The sequence below is a fragment of the Cinclus cinclus genome, chromosome 1, assembly GCF_963662255.1.
Source record: "Cinclus cinclus chromosome 1, bCinCin1.1, whole genome shotgun sequence".
Lineage (NCBI taxonomy): Eukaryota > Metazoa > Chordata > Aves > Passeriformes > Cinclidae > Cinclus > Cinclus cinclus.
The window spans coordinates 99,141,921-99,162,035 of NC_085046.1; the positions used below are offsets into that span (position 1 = coordinate 99,141,921).

The 20,115-nt window shown below is 45.1% G+C and overlaps 1 protein-coding gene across 3 annotated transcripts; it reads right to left on the reverse strand.

Annotated features, from left to right (window-relative positions):
- Nucleotides 1-1,692: 1,692 nt before the first annotated feature.
- LDLRAD4 (low density lipoprotein receptor class A domain containing 4) lies at nucleotides 1,693-18,254 on the reverse strand. Of its 3 annotated transcripts, none has more exons than XM_062487762.1 (4): nucleotides 18,177-18,254; nucleotides 14,470-14,624; nucleotides 4,546-4,599; nucleotides 1,693-3,255 (listed from the first exon to the last, which is right to left on the reverse strand). In XM_062487762.1, exons 2-4 carry the CDS (start codon nucleotides 14,572-14,574, stop codon nucleotides 2,713-2,715), a joined length of 702 nt encoding a protein of 233 aa, XP_062343746.1. In that variant the 5' UTR covers nucleotides 14,575-14,624; nucleotides 18,177-18,254; the 3' UTR covers nucleotides 1,693-2,712. The 3 variants fall into 3 exon arrangements, with proteins under 3 accessions (XP_062343746.1, XP_062343726.1, XP_062343737.1); XM_062487742.1 differs by lacking the exon at nucleotides 18,177-18,254 and adding an exon at nucleotides 17,622-17,806; XM_062487753.1 differs by lacking the exons at nucleotides 4,546-4,599; nucleotides 18,177-18,254 and adding an exon at nucleotides 17,622-17,806.
- Between the last annotated feature and the right edge of the window lie 1,861 nt (nucleotides 18,255-20,115).

The following is a 20,115-nucleotide window of genomic DNA, read 5'->3' on the forward strand; positions in this document are numbered from 1 at the left end:
AATCCACTGGCATGCAGAGAAGGCAAAATATGGCAAAGGACTGTTTTTAAAGAAAGTATGTTCCCAAGGGGTGACTTTGAAGGCAACTTCAAGGCTCACTTTGCTGAGATCCACACATGGGGAAAGTTGGTCTTCATCCAGCCCAAGCCCAGGGCCCAGTCCAGGGGTGCTCTGCCATGACAACTGAGTTCCAGCTGTTCTCACCTAAAGGCTTCTTGGCTAAACAATCCTCATTTAGGCAACAGCACAGTATCTGTGTAGGCATACACATTCTCTGGATTAAAGGCTCACCTCTCAAGTGACAAAAGTCACTGAAGACCAAAACCAACATTTGCTGGCTTTGTCCTCTGGCTGGGTTTTGTTTGTTCATGGATTTTAACTAAGGATTATGTTCATAGGTTATTTGCAAAAATCTAACTTCACAGCTTTTTTCCCAGGAACCACACAGTGATGAGAGCCCCAGCTGACTGAAAGCCACCTAGTCATCTTCTAAACACTTGTCCTGCGGGTCTGAGAGGAAAAAAAAAAATAAGTGAATCCCACTATACAATCTCTATCTGTCCCTTCAATTAATATATACAATAAAAGGGCAGCTTTACTCTGCATTACCAGCATGACTCAGACCAAAATAACAATTACAAAGACAAATGGGGCTGTGTATTCAGACTAACAGCTATACAAATGTTTTCTAAACTAGGATAAAATCAAATTACCTTACAAAGAAAACAAATCTACACTGAGGCCCAAAAGACACTCACGCACGCAGACACGCACACACAGTTTTGGCATTAAAACTCTGCATAGATCAAAGATGCACTTCAGCTATCAGAGCCTCCCGTGTACAGAAGTCCTGCAGAAATCCAGCCTCCAGCCATAGGACCAGGGCATCAGTGCCCTTGGGGCACTCAGCAGCTGCTGCCTGCAACCAAGCACAAGGCTCAGGAAAATAGAAAAAAGTGAAAGATCTTAAAGAGAAAAGGTCTATGACACCCTCATACACCTATATATTAGAAACTATTCAAGCTAAGACTCTAAAGATTCTTACTTTTAAGTCCATTTCCAAAATGCATTTTAAGTGCAATTTGTGCTTTTTCATGTGCTTGTGATGACACTATCACCTTCTGTCAACTAAGTTCTGGCGCCACGTGTGCTTCCACACGGAAACAGCCAGTGAAGAAACACCCCACGCCACAACACAGGCAGGTAACACTTTCCAACTACTCTCCAGGCCAGTATAGCAAAAATCAGGGCTTACAGATACTTGGTTAACACGAGTCACCTTTCTTTACCCATGAGCACAGTCCTGCTGGCGTCACGCAGACACCATGCACCCTGAAAGGTTTTCACAACAGGGCCCAGAGCAAAATGGTTTGCAGGGAGAATTCCTGGGGCTCCCACGTCCCTGCCAGGGATGCGGCAGGAGCCAGCACCACTGCCACAAGTGCTCTCGGTACTGCTGCAGAAATACCATGAGGGGTTTGGCCACAAGGGCCCCCTTCACTTCAACAGGACAGACCTCCAGGACTGAACTTCAGCATCTGAAAGGATGAAATGGAGAGCGAAAACCACAACAGTCTCACGAACTTGAACAGCGCTGCAGGGGGCAAAAAATCCCACCCTGCGTTTTCAAACAATTTATTGCATAACGTCATGATATGTGACTAAATACACTTCAGGCTACAGTGAGGACAAAAAATCTCTACAACAGTAAGTACTGGTGATACTGCAATATGAAAAGAATGGCAGCACTTAGAATCAATACAAATCAATGCATCTGGGAATTTTAGCCTTGCCATTTATGAAAGAAATAGTCTACACTGCAAAATAGCTAAACCTCAGGTGATGGAAAATGCTGGGATTTCATATTTGCCTTCTTCCATCCAAAAGTCTCCAAGACACTTCACTGACACACTGTTACTTGAATGCAAATTATTGCAAAGACAAATGTCCCTGTATGTTTTGAACCGTAAAACTCAAGAGATGTTAGGCTAAGTCCTGTCCCCACCTTCTAGCAAACCCAGGGGGAGGGGGCAAACTCTTCCAGATTACTTCTAGGGCTCTATCATTATTCCACAGGTGAAACAACAACATATAGAAGAACTCCACATAAAACAGTTCCCTCATATATATTTTTTTTAAAACAGTAAGATAGTGCAACTTTTTAAAACACATTTATCACAACACAAATTAATTCCTTGCATTCATCTAAGTTCTCAACTTTATACCTTGGCACACAGAACAGGAATTTTGTTTCATATTAAAAAAATTCACACCCTGGGAGACAAACAAAAAAAAAAAAAAAATCAAACTGGCCAATTCTTCCCCCATTTATCTAGCAAAACCACCTTCTTCCTTTCCTTCCTTCTGCCATTCAGTGAGTATAAAACAGGCTGTAAAAGCCTCATTTCTGTGCTAAGTTAACTTTTAAAATTAAATAATTGAAATAGTTTATTAAAAAAAAATAATATATCCCCCCCTCCCCTAAAACACTGCTTGTAGACAAACTGAATGGAAGTTTGTTATTTCTTTCAATCTGCTTTGCATGCAATTCCCCTGAAAGGAATCAGAAACAAAGAACTGGTTTGCACGTTTGGTTTTACTCAGTTGTACCACGTGAAACGTAACAACACTGTGCACCGGAGCACGGGGGTCTTCCTCCACCGCCCTGCTGGGATCTCCCATCTTCAGTCCAAACGCACCTGGGCCAGTAACTTAGACCAGGTTTCCTGGTTTCCGGTCCTGGCCTTTGCTGGGGACTATTGTGCTCTCTGAATTGTTCTGCTGAAACTGAAGTCTGCTCCCCCTCTGCGAGGAAGGAGGCACGTTGCTGTGCTGGTGATGGAAAAAAGAGGAGCCTGGGTAATGCCCCATGACCTCGCTGTACGTCGGGGGTGGTCCTTCCATCCTTCCATTACTGCTATAGTTGGTTGCACTTATGCCCGAATTGCTGCTGGGTGGGCAGGGACCCCCATTGTACATGGAGATGTCTATCAAGTCGCTATCAAAAATGGTTCGGTTGGGCGGCGCCCTGACGGATTCCCGGTTGAGCTCCATCTGCTGCTCAGGGTCCCGGAGCTGCAGGGTGCACGGGCCCTGGTACGGTGGCGGCTCTTCGCCGTCGGAGAGTGAGATGGTCGGAGGAAGGTCAATCTCATGCTGCATGTAAGGGTAAGTGGGCTGGAAGCGACTGAAACGGTCCCGCTGCATAAAAGATGGGGTGGTAAACCTGTCCCTGGACCTTGGGGCGTACATGATCTGAAACGGGAAGAGAGACATGCATGACTCCACGTCTGCACAAAGTGCTGCGAGTGCTCCAACCTTTACAGAGAACTGATAAAACACAGAATGCTTCTTTTTGCCACCTGTCTCAGAGGTTATGCCCAGCAGACACCGGGCACACATGCAGCCACATGCGTGCAGGTGAAGAGGCAGGAGGTGCAGGAAAGATCCAGCGCACTTGAGAACAGCTGCACGAAGGGAGCCCAAGACCCCACACAGCTCCTTCTGACATGAAAACATTCCGAGCAAAACAAATGATTCTGTTTCTGAAACCAGGAAATTCTCCCTAGTCCAGATATCTGACTAGTTCTACAACAATGTCCTAATACTGAATTTCAGCTGAAGTCTGAGCTTCCCCCTCCTACTCAGAGTTAATGCATCCCCAAAGAATTCAGATGGTCAGTTTAGTACAATTTGTAAAGGCTTCGCATATCTCACACCTTCACTATCAGAGTGTATCAGGTGTCCTCCTCCCCCTCAATTCTCAGTCAGAACTCAGCCTCTGGGGAGAGCCTACATAGCTTCTGCATTGCGAAAATAAGGAAAATACGTCCCTGGTATAGTAAACCCTGGAGAAGGACAGGCTTTGCAAAAGGAAGCATTCAGGATACTCTGTGAGGTGTTATTGCTATTGCTCACTTGGTCTATCCCAGATCTGGACAGACACAGCAGCTTCTCAGATCTAGATCTATCAAACTGCTCTTCTCTTTTTTGCATCCCTGCAGGGTCTTCAACCCCTGACCTTTACAGATGCAGGGTCAACCACCAAGAAGTTCTGCTGCTTGTCACAGGACAGCTGGACCACTCAGAACAATACACCCAACAAATTATTACATAGATAGGGGATCTGTGCCAACTGGAAGATGGGAGACACTGGTGATAGGGTATGTGTTGTAAATCCAAGAAAAGTTCATGGACAAGAGGAACTGGTCTCCCAGCTTCCAATGAATAGTCAGATTACTGAGCCACTGCAGGAAAGAGATACACCTCCACCACTTACTAGCAAATGCCTACTATAACACAGGGAGTTGCTGATGGAGATGAGGTGTCAGGTAGGCAGAATTTCATTCTTTTATGAAAAGGTCTCAGGAATTTATGAAATTATGAAATGCATGTTAAGGCAGGCTTAGATGACAGTGTGAACGACACTGAAAAAACTCTCTTTACAAAAAACAGATGCATGTTTTTGAAAGGAATAAAATAATATATTATAGGGGAAAAAAAAAAAAAAGAAAACGCTTGGTGAAGATAGAAATCTGTCAGTACCTCTGAAGCACCCTGGCGTGAAACTGAGCTTTCTGAAGGCCACAAGCACCCCTCCTGAAATGTGGAAGAAAACAACAAAAAAAGAAAAATTAATAGACCACATCGCCATTCTGCCGCATTATCACAGCTCTTACCAACATCCCACCCCTTTCTTTCCAATACACGAGCAAAGAGCAGCTCTGCTCCCAAGCAAGTCAAACTTGGTCCTTTTTGCAACTGCCAAGACGTCATCCACAACACCCAGCCCCATAGGCCATAAGGATGCAGCAAGTTGGTGGTGTCTGAGAGAGTGTGGCAATGTGTGGAGATGACAGGAGACACCTCAGCACCTGTGTGCTGAGCAGGTACCCATCACCTTCCAAACCAGCAAGGGTGGCAGGTCTGACAAAGGTCTGCCAGCCAGGATCGCCATTACACACCACTGGCAAAACAGCTCACAGCAAAACCTGGCGTCTGTAATCTCAGTGAAGTGACAGACATACTAAACCCAGGGATAATCTGGTCAAAACTGTCAGTTGCCCAATTCCCATCATAAACAGTAGTTAAAGCAGCTGAGGTTTCAGACTCTTTTTCAACCACCTCTCCAACCACCTTCTCAGGTCAAAATATTTTCTCTCTCAAGCCTTGAAATGCTGTTCTGACATAGTACCAGCACTAAAAGCAGAATAAAAGAGTGAAGAACAGTATGCCAGTAAGGGAAACTAGTTTAAGGTGTATCATCATTTTTCTTCTCAATTAATTGTTTAGAATAGCAGTAACTCCCTCAATTTATTTTATTGGAAAATTTTGAAACTGAAAAGGATGTAGCAGAGCAGCTATAAAGCAAAGAACTTCAATCTTTGTATACAAAGAGAAAAATCAAAACATCGTATAGTCATGACTATTTTCTTGCTGCTAATGCAAGTTTTACAGACATAAGAAATTTTAGGAACTGGAATGAAAATGCGTACTGTCCCCAAAAGCATTACCATGTATAGACTGCTTCCAAATCTTACTGTACTGCTTCTTCTCACCATAGAATCTTTCAACATATTTCAGATGTAAAAATAGATCCAACTAGATGTTCATCATGACACCCAGAGACCAAAAGCCGTCTGTGATCTTGTCAGGAGAGTCCACCGCAGAGGAAAGCTGCTCTAACAGGACTCTCCCACAGGATTCAGCTGCTAAGGGAAATGCTCTGAATAGCAGAGCTGGTACACTTCCCTCCTATAGCTTTACAGAGCAAAGATAGAGAGAGGCTGACAATTGCAATTATTTACAACTTCCCCAAGTACTCCCCTTTGCAAAGACAGGGAAGACAAATCTTTACGCAAATTCATGTATTTCAGTGTCTAGATAAGGTTCTGTGAGTTGAAGAAATTAACAGGAACTATACATGTATATACATACTTGTACACACACTCCTTTCCATTCCTTCAGTACCCAGGTGCCCTCATTTTGAAATATCTGAGGGTATGTTTGCACAATTAAAGGCAATCAGGTTATCAGCAGTTGACCCAACAGGCTCCAAACCCATTACAACTGTTTGTGAAACATATTTGTCAAAGCTAAAGTTCTCAATCAACTGCTCCTGAGTTACAGGCTCAGAAGAGAAGAAAAAAGGCAAAACCAACAAGCCAACCCAGAAAGAAATAAAATCTACCTCCACCACTTATATTACCTGAACTCCTTTATGAAAAGGAGCTGATGAGGATGTGGAAATTACTTCCATCCTAGGGCCCACCTCCTAGGCAGGAGGGTAAGATGAGCTGAGAGAGATGGTGCAGCATATGGAAAAAAACTCCTTGCATGGAGATGGAACAGGACCTGCTCACTGAGCCAAGACTCCCAGATCTGCTACCAGCCATGCCTAACAGAAATAACTTGTTAGAAGACAGGAGTTGCCTGTTAACTTCTACTGCTGATGCCTGAATCCCAGAACAGGCAAAGGCCCTGCCTGGAGGCACTGCAGCTGCTACAGGGATCCTACTGAGGGTAACCAGGGCACTGGGATAGTCACACCAAGATGAGACCAAAGGAGCCCAAAGCTCTCCCCACTCTAGGATAACTACGTGAGAAGGTAAACATCTTGGGATGCAGTTGAACTCCAAGCCTGTGAGATCCTTAGGATGCAAGGATATGTAACAATATCGTTCCTGTGACAGTATGTCCTACAGTTCACCTGCAGAAACCTTCCCCCTAAGGTTTCCCCCAGACAGAGCAGCAATAATTTTATTTATTGGAGCAGCCAACCCCCAGCAAGATCTCTACCCCAGGAGGCAGAAGAACTCCCCAAGCAGATGGCTGGGTAACATGTGCTCTGCATGCCCACACTTGGAAACTACCAGGCTCACACACATGCAGACCAATCTCGCCATGGCTGGTCCAATGACACAGCACAGAATTCTCCCCCCATCGAGACCAGACTAACTGATCCAACACAGAATTTCTGCCCTCCCAAAATCACTGCATCTACCACAGGAGACTTACTACCCATCTTTCTCAAGTCTCTACTTAAGGGAAATCCCCCACTACCTGCATTGGGTAGATACCACCTAACCCTAGGGTTGATGCCCACCAACTCCACTGATCTTGGCAAGATGACAGAGGAGGAGGTGAGAAGAAAGTGTTGCTGAAGAAGAACAGCCCCATGACCACACTCCTCCACCCCAAGACACAGACTTAGGAAATAATGTGCTGGGACCACCCAGACCAATCTAGGGTGACTTACACTAAGAGAAGGTGTTAGTTCTTGCTCTCTGTTTACAGACCTTCCTTTGAAAGCTAAAATGCTTCCCCTGTGCTCACATCAGCAAAAATCAGATGAGAACTAACAGCATTTATATTTATATTAGGGATTTGTTCAAGTAGTTATCAGGTATGTGCAAACAAGGCTAAATCTGAGAAAATGCAATTTACCCATATTTTGATGAGGGCAGTATCTCATTTGCCTGCTTCCTACAGACTGTCAATAGCTAGGCCACCTCAACTTGCTCCTTGTTCAGGAGACTTCAGGCAAGAGCTTCAGTACTTAAAAGTAACAGGGAGAGAAAACTTATTCATTCACTGCCTATAGTGTATTCATTTTTAACATTGTTAGGGTTTGGAATGAAAATTCTAGCACATACCATTAACACCAAGCAAGAAAAATCGTAGGGATCCACCTATGTATTTCGCTGACCATTGCCATTTCTGGGTTTCACTGTAATTTACAGAAATTAACTCCGTGATTAGGTTTTGAAATAGCAGCATCATTCAATAAATGCAGCTGAGTGATTACTTAATTATCTCATGGTGATGATTATTTAACTCAGTATTTAGAGCTTAGGAGACTCCAGTAAACCTAGGACAATTTTCTATTTCATATTTTACAAAGATTTAGAGCTTCTAGAATGAAACAATGTAGGAAGACTACTTTTTGAGGACATTTTTAAACACTGGAGCACACACTGTGATCCAACTGCCTCAGCAGAGCATCAGCCCATTGACAGCAAGGAGGACAGACATTCACCTGAATAATGATTTTTAACTCAGGAGAAATGGCAGGTAAAAATTTACACTAATCCAAAAGTCTTCCTCAAACTATAATAAAGCAAAAGGATCCCTGAGCTTGTTACAGCCGCAATAGAGTTAATTTTCTTCTTTGTAGCAAGTATGGGGCCATATTTTGGATTTGTGAGGAAAACAAATCCAGTTGGATTTGTACATTTCCATTACTGCTGAATGGTGTTTGCACAGTCAGGGCCTTTCCTTCTCCTCACCTCGCCCCCCCCCCCTCCCCCCCCGGGAGGAAACTAAGGGTGCAAGGGGAGCTGGGAGGGGACAGAGCCTGGACAGCAGATCCCACTGACCAAAGGGACATTCCAGACCATATGGCATCATGATCAGTATGTAGAGCCAGGGAATGAAGGAGGAAAGGAGCATTTGTCTTCACAAGTCCCTGCTACACACCATGGAGCACCGATGCCCTGGAAATGGATGTCCCTGGTAAGTGGTGAATTAATTCCTTGTTTTGCTTTCCCTATTAAACTGTCTTGATCTCAGCCCACAAGTTCTCACTTCTACCCTCCTGATTCTCTCCCCCATCCTGCTGGGAGCAAGTGGATATGTGGTGCTTAGGTGCCAGCTGGGGTTAAACCATGACAATCCCATATAATCCAAACTTTTTTTTTTTTTGGCTGACTGTTAAGGAGATTTACAGGCTTTCTCCACTATTAAGTTTCTGCAAAATAGAACTCTGGCTGAAATAATGTTTTCTGAGAAACAAAAGGCAGTTTTTCACTTTCTAAAATGCATTACAATCATTAAGAAGGTTCCTCTTTCCCCCTTAACACAGATTTTTATTTTATTTTTAGACAAAAACGTACACACACACACAAATACACACACTTCTTTCACAAGTGAAATGTTCCAGATAGCAGTGTAGTTTCTGATTTTGGCCCTAGGTGGTACATTACACCACATTAAAGCAGTGGCTTGCTGAAAACACTCCAGGAAGGCACAGGGGCTCATTCCTCCCCTCCACTCCATCTTCCTGGGTGATACAGACCACCACAGCCTTGAAGCTAGCAACAAACGCAAGCAAAACAAGCTATTGCAATGTCCCCAGCAGAACGATGAGTATTCCAGCAGGATTGCTCTCCTTTAAAAGCTATTCCTCAAGGGCAGGAAAGGTGACACTGTCTAACAGAGCAGTGCACGGTACCAAGGAGAAGTGCTGGAGAATTATGGAGAGTGCCAAATCTCTCACATGTAATCTGCCCCCCCTACACTTACTGCAATTATTCCTGTTACTTAATGCTTTAAAACTTTTATTTCCCCAACTTCACAGCACTTCACTTTAAGTAATCTTCATTTCATTCAACTGAAGGGAGTTAAGTACTATTATCCTTCCTCCTTTGTTTGGAGATGAAGCAAGCTGCCCAAGGTGACACACTGAGTCAGGTGCCACCCAAAGCCAGTACTCCTCACTTCTAGTCCTACCTGCAGATTTCCTGGACAATCCTGTCCTTATTAAACATATAATGACTTGACTGTGGTAGACTTCAAAGAGCAGCAGCCAAGCTCGCTGTCCCTCTTGGCAGCACTCCCTGAGGAGAGGCGAGCCCATGTCCCTCAAGGAGACAGCAGGAGAATACAGCTAACATCCAGCCCCTGCCAAATGATGACTGGTACAAACAAAAAGATTTGGCAAAGCAGGGTGGTCTACAGCACTCACACTCTCTCCTGGCTGTAGACTGAGTTCTTGTTCCCAGTGGGATTTTCTTTCTTTTGCATATGTCAGTAAGAAAATGAGAATGAGTGGCCCAGGGACAACAGCAGGGAACAGACAGAATAATGCCAATGACAGTAGGAAATAATTTAGAAGACCAGCAGGAAAGACTAACATTTGAAACTACTGACAAATCCCTCAGCTGTCAATATTATTGAGTATTTTCTGTCACCCTCCCAACGTTCCCCTTTTGTTCTGAAATAGCTGGTACAGGGCAGACGGGGTGTATTTTTTACAGCTGTGCTCCTGGAGCTTGGCATCCAAGACTGGCATTCCCAACACAGGTTCTAATGCAAGCTGAGTAGCCTGAGCAGCAATGTTGCCCTCGATGCTGGGAGGCAGGGGCTGGTCAGGGTGAGCATCTTGTGCTATGGATGCAGGGATTTGCTGCCAGGAGTAGGCCTGGGGCAGTCCAAGTGTTGAACACTCATTCAATGTCTACTTTATAAAATAAGACAATGCAAAGACACCGGGATAGGGAAAAGGAATGAAATTAGAACATCAGAAGCTCATTAAGTAGCTCTCTGTAAGCCAGTTAATCTCCTTCCCTTCAATGTCCCCGTGGAAATTACTGGTGATGACATTAAGAGTTAATCATCAGGAAGCAAAATTTATCTTTGTTTTGTCCCAGCAAACAGCAGAGTGCCACAGCAGCAGCTCAGCTGCAGCTACCTATATTCCAGCAGGATGCTTTTGGTTACCAGCAATAGTGCCCTCCCAGCACAAGGTCAACAAAGGCACAGCCAGCAATGCTGCAACACAGATCTCCCCTGGGATATCAGACACACATACCCTGTGCACAGATGTGCCTCTCCGAGGCTGCCACATGGCTCTATCCCAAAAATCCCCCAGAACTGCCAGTAGCATCACTTGCTCCCACACAAGAGATTCTGTTGTTTCAAAGTGAGGTAGCCCCTGGGCATGCTGCTGGTGTACTCCACAGCCTACAGGTTTTGTATCCTTCTCAGGTGTTCTGCAACCCTTGGCTTGCTCCCAGCTGTGAAGCCCAACACTGCTGAAGGGTAAGCCAGCAGCAGGAAACATCCAATATTGTATCCACTATGCTACAGAGACTGTTCAGCACCTTGCAGGCTCACTCCAGGCTACTGCTCATGCCAACATGGTTATCACTCTTCAACTTTTCACCTCTCATAATTATGACCCCAAAACTCTCATTTCTGCTAGTATTAAAACAGGGTTGGAATGTTTTATAAGCTCGCTAGCAGATGGCAGGCAGCACCCTCAGCACTGCAAGAGAAGCACCCACTGCTCCTGGGCACTCAGTGTTTGTCCTGCCCTTGGCTGTGATCCGCTTAAGGCCTTGGCACAATAACCAAAGCAATAAAACGCCAAAGACAGGGGAAAGACTGGAAGATGATACTCCAAAGGAATGAAAAGAAAAATAAAGATGAACTGGCAGTCACACAAAAGTATATTTGCAGAACAGGCATGTAAAAACATTTAGTGTGCACTTGTCTAAGAGCAGCCTTTTTTTTTTTTCTTCAACTGGTCCTTTTTTTTGCCCTTCAAACACTACTTCAAATGTTAGCACTTGCAATTGCAGTGATTTAATCTTTTTAATATTCTAATTTCTGACTTGGCCTGAAGTTGAAATTATCATCTTCTTTCATTTTTGTTTTATTTGAGAGTGTTTGTTTATGGTTTTTTGTTTGCATAACCATAAAGAAGTTGAACCAGAGAAAGAAATCCACTAGTATCTATTATTTCATTATTTCTGATGCCTAATCCATGAGCTCTACAGATCACTCCTATTACACTCTGTAGAAGAACCAGAATAAGGGAGACAGTTCAATACTTGTTCAATAGTTGGTCTTTATGAGGACAGAAACCTGTGCAGTTCAGCCACCACTTAGCTGGTGGCAGGCATGATTATCTAGAAATAGTTCAGGCTTAAAGAAAAAGAAAACAGAAGGTAACAAAAAAAGACCAAAAAAAACATAAAAGCTCCATCTGAACAGGAAAAGCTTGATTCTACATTTTGATACAGCTCTACTACCTCAGTGACACAAAAGGGTGTTCACTTCAGAGTTCACCACAGTACTAGCCAATAGTCAAATAATTTCCTTCACCATTTTCTTTCAAGAAAACATGTCTGAATGTTCTCTGTTTCTATTCACTATTTCCCCACCAAAAGAAGACTTAAGTCACAATTATATTTTCTTCAGACATTAGTGGTTAATAAACATTTATAACTGCATTCAGAGTCCACATGCCATTAAAAATATTCCTGTGCAAGAAAATCCACTTGGATAACATGTGCACACAAAACAAGGCTTGCCACTACAAAAGAAGGAATTTTAGAAGTGTATATACCTGCATCTCACCACTCACACTATTATTTCATGCAAGTCACTCCACTGGGGACAATGGGAACAGACTGGTCATTTGCAGTTTCTCACCACAAGCACTTACTTTAGTTTACTGACCCTCCTTCTCTGCACACTGCTTTTAAGGTTTGCACTGCACAGAGAGTTTCTATCAGAATTTCCCTCTAACACCTGAGACAATGGAAAATTCAAAGTTAATGACATCTGAACTCAGACTTCTAAATCCCCACTCCCTCCAAGTATGACCTTCTTCTAAGAAGAGCTGCAGCTTATCAGAAATTCAGATGAGTAATACTGATGACAAACCTACACTATAGGCTTTTAGAAGAATTAGCAACTGGTTCTTGCCATCCCCTCATCAATTCCCATGAAGTGCTCACTTGGCCATGATTATTGTCACTTATAACGGTGACATCAAACTGAAAATGAGTCAGTGTTTTAAAAATTATTTAAGATCAATTCTGGGTACTAAAGCAGCTCCCAAGTCCCTGCTGCCAAACTGCATGTTCTTCACAAGAAGGTGAAGTTTTTTCCCTTGTGCCCAAGACGGGGAAAAAAAAAAAAAAAAAAAAAAAAAAAAAAACCACTACTGCCTCTGATAACAGACAATAGTAATGAACCATACAAAGGAAATAATGGGTTATTTCATGCATTTGACAGCTTACTACAGTTAAAAAAGATTTGTGAAGATGAAAATGCATTTAATTTAACTAAAACTATTTCATTTTGGGCATCTGTAGCAATTACAGCTAACATTTTTCAGACAGAATTGTGGTTCTTGAATTACAATGTCCATTTCAAAGCAACATTCAAATTAATCTAGTCAATTTTTCCAGTCCTCAAATCCAGGAGGTTAAGGTTTGACAAGTTCCAGTTTCATCTGTAACTAAATTAGAGCCAAGCTCTCGTACACTACTGAAGTGCCAGGCAATGAGGCAGCCTCTCCTCGAGGAGGCAGCTCCTTTCCTCCCCCTGCAGCCTCCAAGGAAAGAGCAATTCACCCCAGCAAAACGGCACAAGTGATTTACTAAGAGAGATCTTTGGGAACCCTGCATTGTCACATTGTACAGCTGACTTTCAGGAGGGATCTGCCAATTGCCAGGACTGCCAGGGAGGCAGCTCCACAGCAGCCACTGTGGCATGTCTGCCTCCTTCCCTGTCAGTGCTGCCTCCCCTGCTGAAATCTAACTGTAAGAAGAAAAGCAGAAGCAAAAAGCTAGTAATTAGTGTTCAGCCAGAGCAGTCCCCCGAGGCCTCTCACCGTGACCTTGGTAGTTCCCTAAGGAGCACAAAGAAAGAAGAAATGCAAGACTGGAATGGATAAAAAGGTGAGATTGTGGAGTTAGAACTGGTATAAACCATCATGAGATCACATCTCTCAGTTACAATCTGACTTTTTTTACAGCAGAATGAAGCTCTGAACTCAACCCTGTTACCATGAACTCAATGCACAAAAAGGTGACTTCATAAATGGCCCTTGGCCACTGCTCTCAGCAAAGAGGCCAAGGGCACCACTCTGGGAAGAGCACATCAGAAGAAAGGACCTCCATGCAACACCACAGGACACTTGTGTCCTCCAGGCATGGCTTGTGGGGGATGTTCCAAGGTCAGGGACACACTGTGGTTAACCCAGCAAACTCCTGGCTCACAAGGCAAATTAGGTGCCCATTTTACTACTGGGTTGACTAAATATGGTCTTAACAAGTACTAACTGAGATTCCATCTTAAGCCTTTGACTCTGCAACAACACATCTTAAGCACTCCAGTCTTTGGAGAGATCCTTTCCCTAGTCTCTTCTTGCTGTTTTAGTGAAACAAACACTACATTTTGCTGGGCCCTTACCAGGACAGTAGTTTTGATCCAGTGAACAGCCATGGCAGCTTCACAAAACAGTAGCAGCAATACAAGTCCAGGGTATCAGACAATATATGTAAAGTCATAACAATGTGCATTTCAAATCTTTGCACCCCTGCTAATATCTACTCATTCCCCTTCCTCACTCCCTTCTCAAATTACAACAGCACCAAACACAATGTTGCATCTGAGCCTCCAAATGCAAAATTAATATAGGCTACATAAAACATGGCAGGGTCTAAAAATAATCAAAGACAGTGTACCTTAAATTTGTGTTCCAAATTTGTTTTCTACTGACAAATACAACTTTGGCAAAAGACCTAACTATCAGGAGTATTAAAGGTGGTATCAAAAGGTGATACCAGAAGTTTTTCCAGCAGTTGCCTGTACCAGAGCTCTTTGGGAAGCTTTGCTGCAGGCTCACACAGCACAAGGAAAAGGAGCTTGGTGCAAGGGGCTCACACTCACCGTCTGCAGAGTTTCTTCCTGCCGTCTGCTTTGGCTTTGTCGGTTGATAAAGGAGCGTGTGGAGAGTTTGTAATGGTTCAACAAGCAGATAATCACTACCACCATAACAGTTATCACCACGATTATAATGATGATTTGAACAAACTCCAGTTCAGCTAAAACAAAGAAAAAAAAGAAGAGGAAAATGTGTCATCCACACACAAAAGGTTATCCATCAAAGCAACAACCTGAACACACCCTCGGTATTTTTTTGAGATTGATCTGGCTTGAGAGAGATAGTACTGCTGTCCATTCTGCAAAGTTTCATGAAGAAAACTATTTTAAAAAAGAACCAAAATTATTTAATTAACGCCAGAACAAACTGATCAGCACGGATGGCTGTAAGTCAAAACTAAGAAGCTTCTAGGTGATACCTCTCTGCAGCCTCCACAGGTAATAAACTGTACAACACAAACACCACAAATGAGCCTTTTGGACAAAACAATTTCACTGAAGAAAAAAACTGAAGAAACCACACACACACAAACCTCACTATTTTAATAGCTGCCTGTAATACCAATAGAGTTCAGAGGGCTCCATAAGCTTCAAAGCCTTAGAGAAATCACTTTATCTAGTACTACCCTTAATTTTTTTATCAAGTAAATAGCATGAAAGCTATTTAATTAGAGTGGAAAACTTTAAGCCTATTGAATCTACATGCAGTGTCTTTTTCAATTACTACCTTCTAACTAGTGTAACCCTAACTTTTCTAAAGCTTTCCCAGTCAGGTAAAAAAAAATCTAAGAGCACTGGTACTCTAAAACAAGATACGTTTCATCACAGTTAAAAATGAAACCGGGGCCTTAGTTGTTGCAAGAGATACAATTACAATGAACTCCGTCAGAATCCATTATCTTATCTGAAGCCCTGCCTATACCACAAATATTAAGTATATTTAGAAGTGAGTCATTCTTGCACCCTTTTGGCTATACTGGAGCAGCAAGGATGAGCAATATAAGGGGGAAAATTGCCCTTTGGAGTTACCGAGTTGATGATATTTCTATGGAAACTGCATTGCTCACAGGGGATGCTCTCATCTTGAAAGAGAACTCCAGTTAAAGGGAGGAGGTCTTTGGTTGCTAGGCTGGTAGAAAAAGCAAAGAAGCAGCTTAAGTTGCTCAGTTTCAGTACTTTCCAAAAAGGGCATTACTTTTTGGATGCAGAAAGATGAGTTTAGGGGAACTGATGCTAAATTTCTGTTTTAAAAAGCTAACGAGGAAAGAGATGAGATATGAAAATGAAAGGACAGAACAAATACCAGAGAACAAGCCCCCTTCCCCCCCCCCCATCTCTAATCTGTAGCCCCCCTCAGCTTTCTGTGTGACAGGAGAACACTTATGCAGACACAACCCAACTGTGAAGCTGAGCTAGAAAAACACCACTCAAACATAAAATCCAAGATGAACCTGCAGTGCGCCTAAAGGAAACCCAAGGTTGTTTCATTATTCTAAGATCTCTTGTGAACAAACATCAGACTACAGGAGCTGCAGGTGTGTGCTGGTGTCCAGTGGGGGCTGGCACCAAGGTTTCAGCTGTCTGTCACAAGCTACCAGCAGGCACAGCCACACCAAAGTGCTGAGGGTCTACAGTCGTCTTCTGAGGAGTAACTAAGCCTGCTAAAGGCTAAGGAAAGAGTAAAGGGGAAAAACGTACCTATCACTTTATCACTCTCTGCTGTTAAGTACTTTACACGCATCATTAAGACCACCAACATTTTCAAAGAATTTGGTTAGTCAGTGCTTTGCTATCAACCCCACACACACAGGGCAGCGAGCTTTCTTTTTCCCCTCTCTTGCGTCACTGGAAGCTAACAATGTCGGCACCAAAAGATCAAAAAACCGGAAGAGCAGAATTAATTAAAAAATAAACCCACCCAAACCACAGTTAAAAGTCAGTTTTTCTTGGCTCAGAAACACAGACTTTACACAGCTGACAACTTCTGCAATTCACATTCCGTGGCTACTGAAATACTAAAGCGTTTCTTTATCCAAACTTTTTTTGGGTGCACGTCACACTTTAGACTTGAAACTGAGAGACTGTTGCTAAAGGGCAACATGCAAAACAAGCAATGTTGATTTAGGCTTTCCTAGAATGCACAGATCACTAGAATGACATGTTACTTCTCTATCTGCCAAGGGCAGAGTCTTCTAAATTTATCGAGACCCCTTCATTTCAGTGGCAAGGGACAGTACCTCTCCCTTAGAGATGAGTGATTTGGTCTGTGAGCACTTCCTATGGGAAGGAATAATTTGAAAATGTTTGATTAAAACATGGCCGTGCAATAAAGAAAATAAAAACCGCAGCACACAGCTATGAGCACACGGGGTTTCCCAGGTCCAGTTTACATTGTAAACACCAAACTGCAACAAAACCCCTGACTGATGAACAAGAGGATTTCCTTAATGGAAAGCAGGACGAAAATAAAAGTATTTTTAAATCTCTTCCTCCTGAGTTACATTCCTGCTGCTCACTAAGTTATTAGCAGTAAAAAGCAAAGGCAGACTGCAGCAGTCTGTATTTGCTGGCACTGATCAAGGCTATTTAAATAGTTCCTAGCGGCTGCTGACAGGCACTGTGTCACCCTAGCCTCCACCACGTTCCCTGCCCAACACCTGCCAGGCGTGAAGGGCCATCGCCTTCCAGACAGGCATCTCCTCCTGCCCACTTTCCCTATAAATTTACTGGGAAAGAAACCGGGCAGAGCTTCAGGAAGAGAAATGCTTTAGTTTTACTGCCCCGAGCCTGTCGCGCTCACATTTATCCGTTTCTTTACGCGCAAGAAACAACATTTCTAATAAAAATTCTCCAGGGGAAAAAAAAAAAAAAAAAAAAAAAGGCGCCAGCAACAACAAAAAACGCAACATTCCAGGGTAAACGCCCACCACGGAACAAGCAACTAACTACACGACGAACCAAACCACCTTCTCGGAAGAGCTCGAGAAGAGAGACATATTTTACAGCCCTAATAAAGAGCACCCGCACCAGACCGTCGCCCCGAACCTTCCCCCGCACACAGACCCCGCAGCTCCGCCGGCGAGCGCTCCCGGGCGGGCCGGGCTCTGCGGTGCCCCGTCCGCACCCCGCGGTCCCTGCCCCTGCGGACCCGCCGGTACCTCTTTCCAACAACAGGTCTTTTAACCGCGCATCCTTCACCGCTGTCTTGTTAAGGCGCTCACTGGACATGCTCGCCTCCGCCGGGAGGGGGGCTCAAGCCGCTCCGCCAGCCCCCGCGGCGGGCACCGCATCCCCGGCAGCCCCGGGCTCCATCCAGCGAGGGGACACGCTCAGGGAGGCTGCCAGGGAGCCTCCCGCCCGCGCCTCTCCCGGCGCTGGGAGCGCGGCTGCCGCCCCGCAGCCGGAGCGGGCGGGCACGGCCAGCACCGGCCGCTCCCGCCCCGCCGTGCCCCGGCCGCGCGTGTGCGCGCACGCACGGACACCAGGGTCCCGCCGGGCTCCGCGCCCGGGGCGAAACGAATTCAAAAAAAAAAAAAAATTAAAAATCCCAAATCACAACAACGAAAAGAGGGGGGAAAAAAAATAATTTAAAAAACAGTCGACCGGCGAGAACAAAAAGAACGGAAAGGCGCTGCCCCCGCTGCTGGGCGAGCCCCGCGGGGAGGCGCGGAGCGCGGACAGGAAAGGAAGGAGGGATGCAGGAAGATCCGTACCTGACCCGCGCCGCCGCCGCCGCTCTTTAAGCCCGGCCCGGCGCGGCGCGCTCGGGGCGCCCCGGCTCCGCCGCCTGCCCCGGCCCGCCCGCGCCTGCGCCGCGCCCGCGCCGCCCCCGCGCACGTGCCCGCGCCCCGCCCCGCCCCGCCCCCCGGGACGGGACCGCGCGGGGCCGGACGCGCTCCCGGCCCTGGGCGCTTCCAAGGGCACCGGCAGCCGCGGCTCGCCCCCAGCGTCACACAGACGGCGAGAGGGAGCCCGGGATCTTCCCGGCTGCCCGGCCGCGGGTTCCTTATCCAAAGTTTCACGGGCAGTCGTGTGTGCGCGTAAAATATGAGGGAGTCGCATCCTGGAGCTATGCTAAAAAGCCATAACCATTAGAGGAAAAATGCCTGTAACCTCAAGTTAAAAAAAACAAAAAACAAAAAACAAAAAAAAAAAAAAAAAAAACAAACAAAAAACAAAAAAAACTAAAAAAACTAAAGAAGAGGGAAAGCAAGAACACAGGGCTCCAGGCTCACGCGTGTTTCTTTGGCAGAACTCCCAGCTCCAATAGTGCCTGCCTTGCCCTGAAGCCCTGTGCCTGCCAGTGAACCCCTCTGCTGTCCCTGAACCCCTATGCCTATCCCCAAACTCCTCTGCCTACCCCAGAACCCCTGTGCCTATCCCTCCAACCTCTCTGCCCCCCCGAACCCCTATGCCGGCCCTAGCCGTGCCGCTGAGCTCACCTTTCTGACTGATGAACACTGCCAGGTGGGCTCCTCACCCCGGTGCCCACCTGTATTCCCACTCAGAGAACCACAATGGAAGCCAGCAGCAGGGACTCACTCAGGGCTGTCCCTGCTGCCACTGTGCATCAGAGCACAGCCCCACAGCGTCTCTTCCATGTTAGGAAGCACCACTAGCACCGTCTCCCTCGACTCCCAAAATGTTCCTCCTGTACTGGCTTCACCATGATGGCCAAGATTCCTCCCGTTCCTGGTTACTTCTCTGGATTATGGCAGCATCCCCAAAGCACTGAATAAGACCAGTGTATTTATGCGAACAAGAAAAGTGAGTTCACCCTCTGGTCCACACTTGGGAGCTCCTGAAAGCAGAGAAGATGGGCTCCAGCACTGGTGAAGCTCCAGACCCCTCTCCCAGCGGGCTTTGGCTTGCTCAGCTCAGCTCACACCAGCACTGCTCTCCCCCACACACAGCACAGGCCCCCTCTGGCACTGACCATGGAGGTAAACCCACTGCTGCCCATGCCTTTCATTTTTTAAAATCCCATAGACCAGCCTCAGATAAAAAGATGCCTGAACTCAAAGTCAAAGAGCAAAAGCCAGGAGGGGAAAGAGGCTGAGAGGAGTGGGCCTGCTTGCAGTCACCTATCAAGCTAGCACTATGAAGAGCCAGGGGGTTAAAAATATTAGGGAGACATATCCTGCTATATATATCCACAGCACACAGCAGGGCCCCTCTCCTGGTTACAGGCTATCCCCACTGTCTGGATTTATTAAACAGTTTTTGACGTTTAGCTGGATACTGCAAGGTCTAAGGCCTCAATCCAAACACAACAGTCAAGCTGGGGGACAGTGATTGTGGGCTGTAAATAAATATCCTTGGAGAGTTTCTAGAAGAGCAGAATGAGTTTAAATTATATGTCAATGGAATGCTTTTGTGCAAGTGGAGTATTAACCAAGACAGCATTGCTACCAGCAGAGAGAAGTAATTCAGTACAGACAGCAGATGTGGAGCACCTTCAAAATTACAGTCTGATTGTCCTTAAACTACTTTGAAAACAATTAATTCAACAGACCAGACTTCTAAACATTGCTGTTGTTTAATGTGTACAGAGCTGCTGCTGAGGCCAACTATCTTCCTGTTGCAAACTCTTTGTTTTCAAGGGCTTTGTAAGACAAAGTTTCTGAGCCAAAGACTGACCAACATACATCA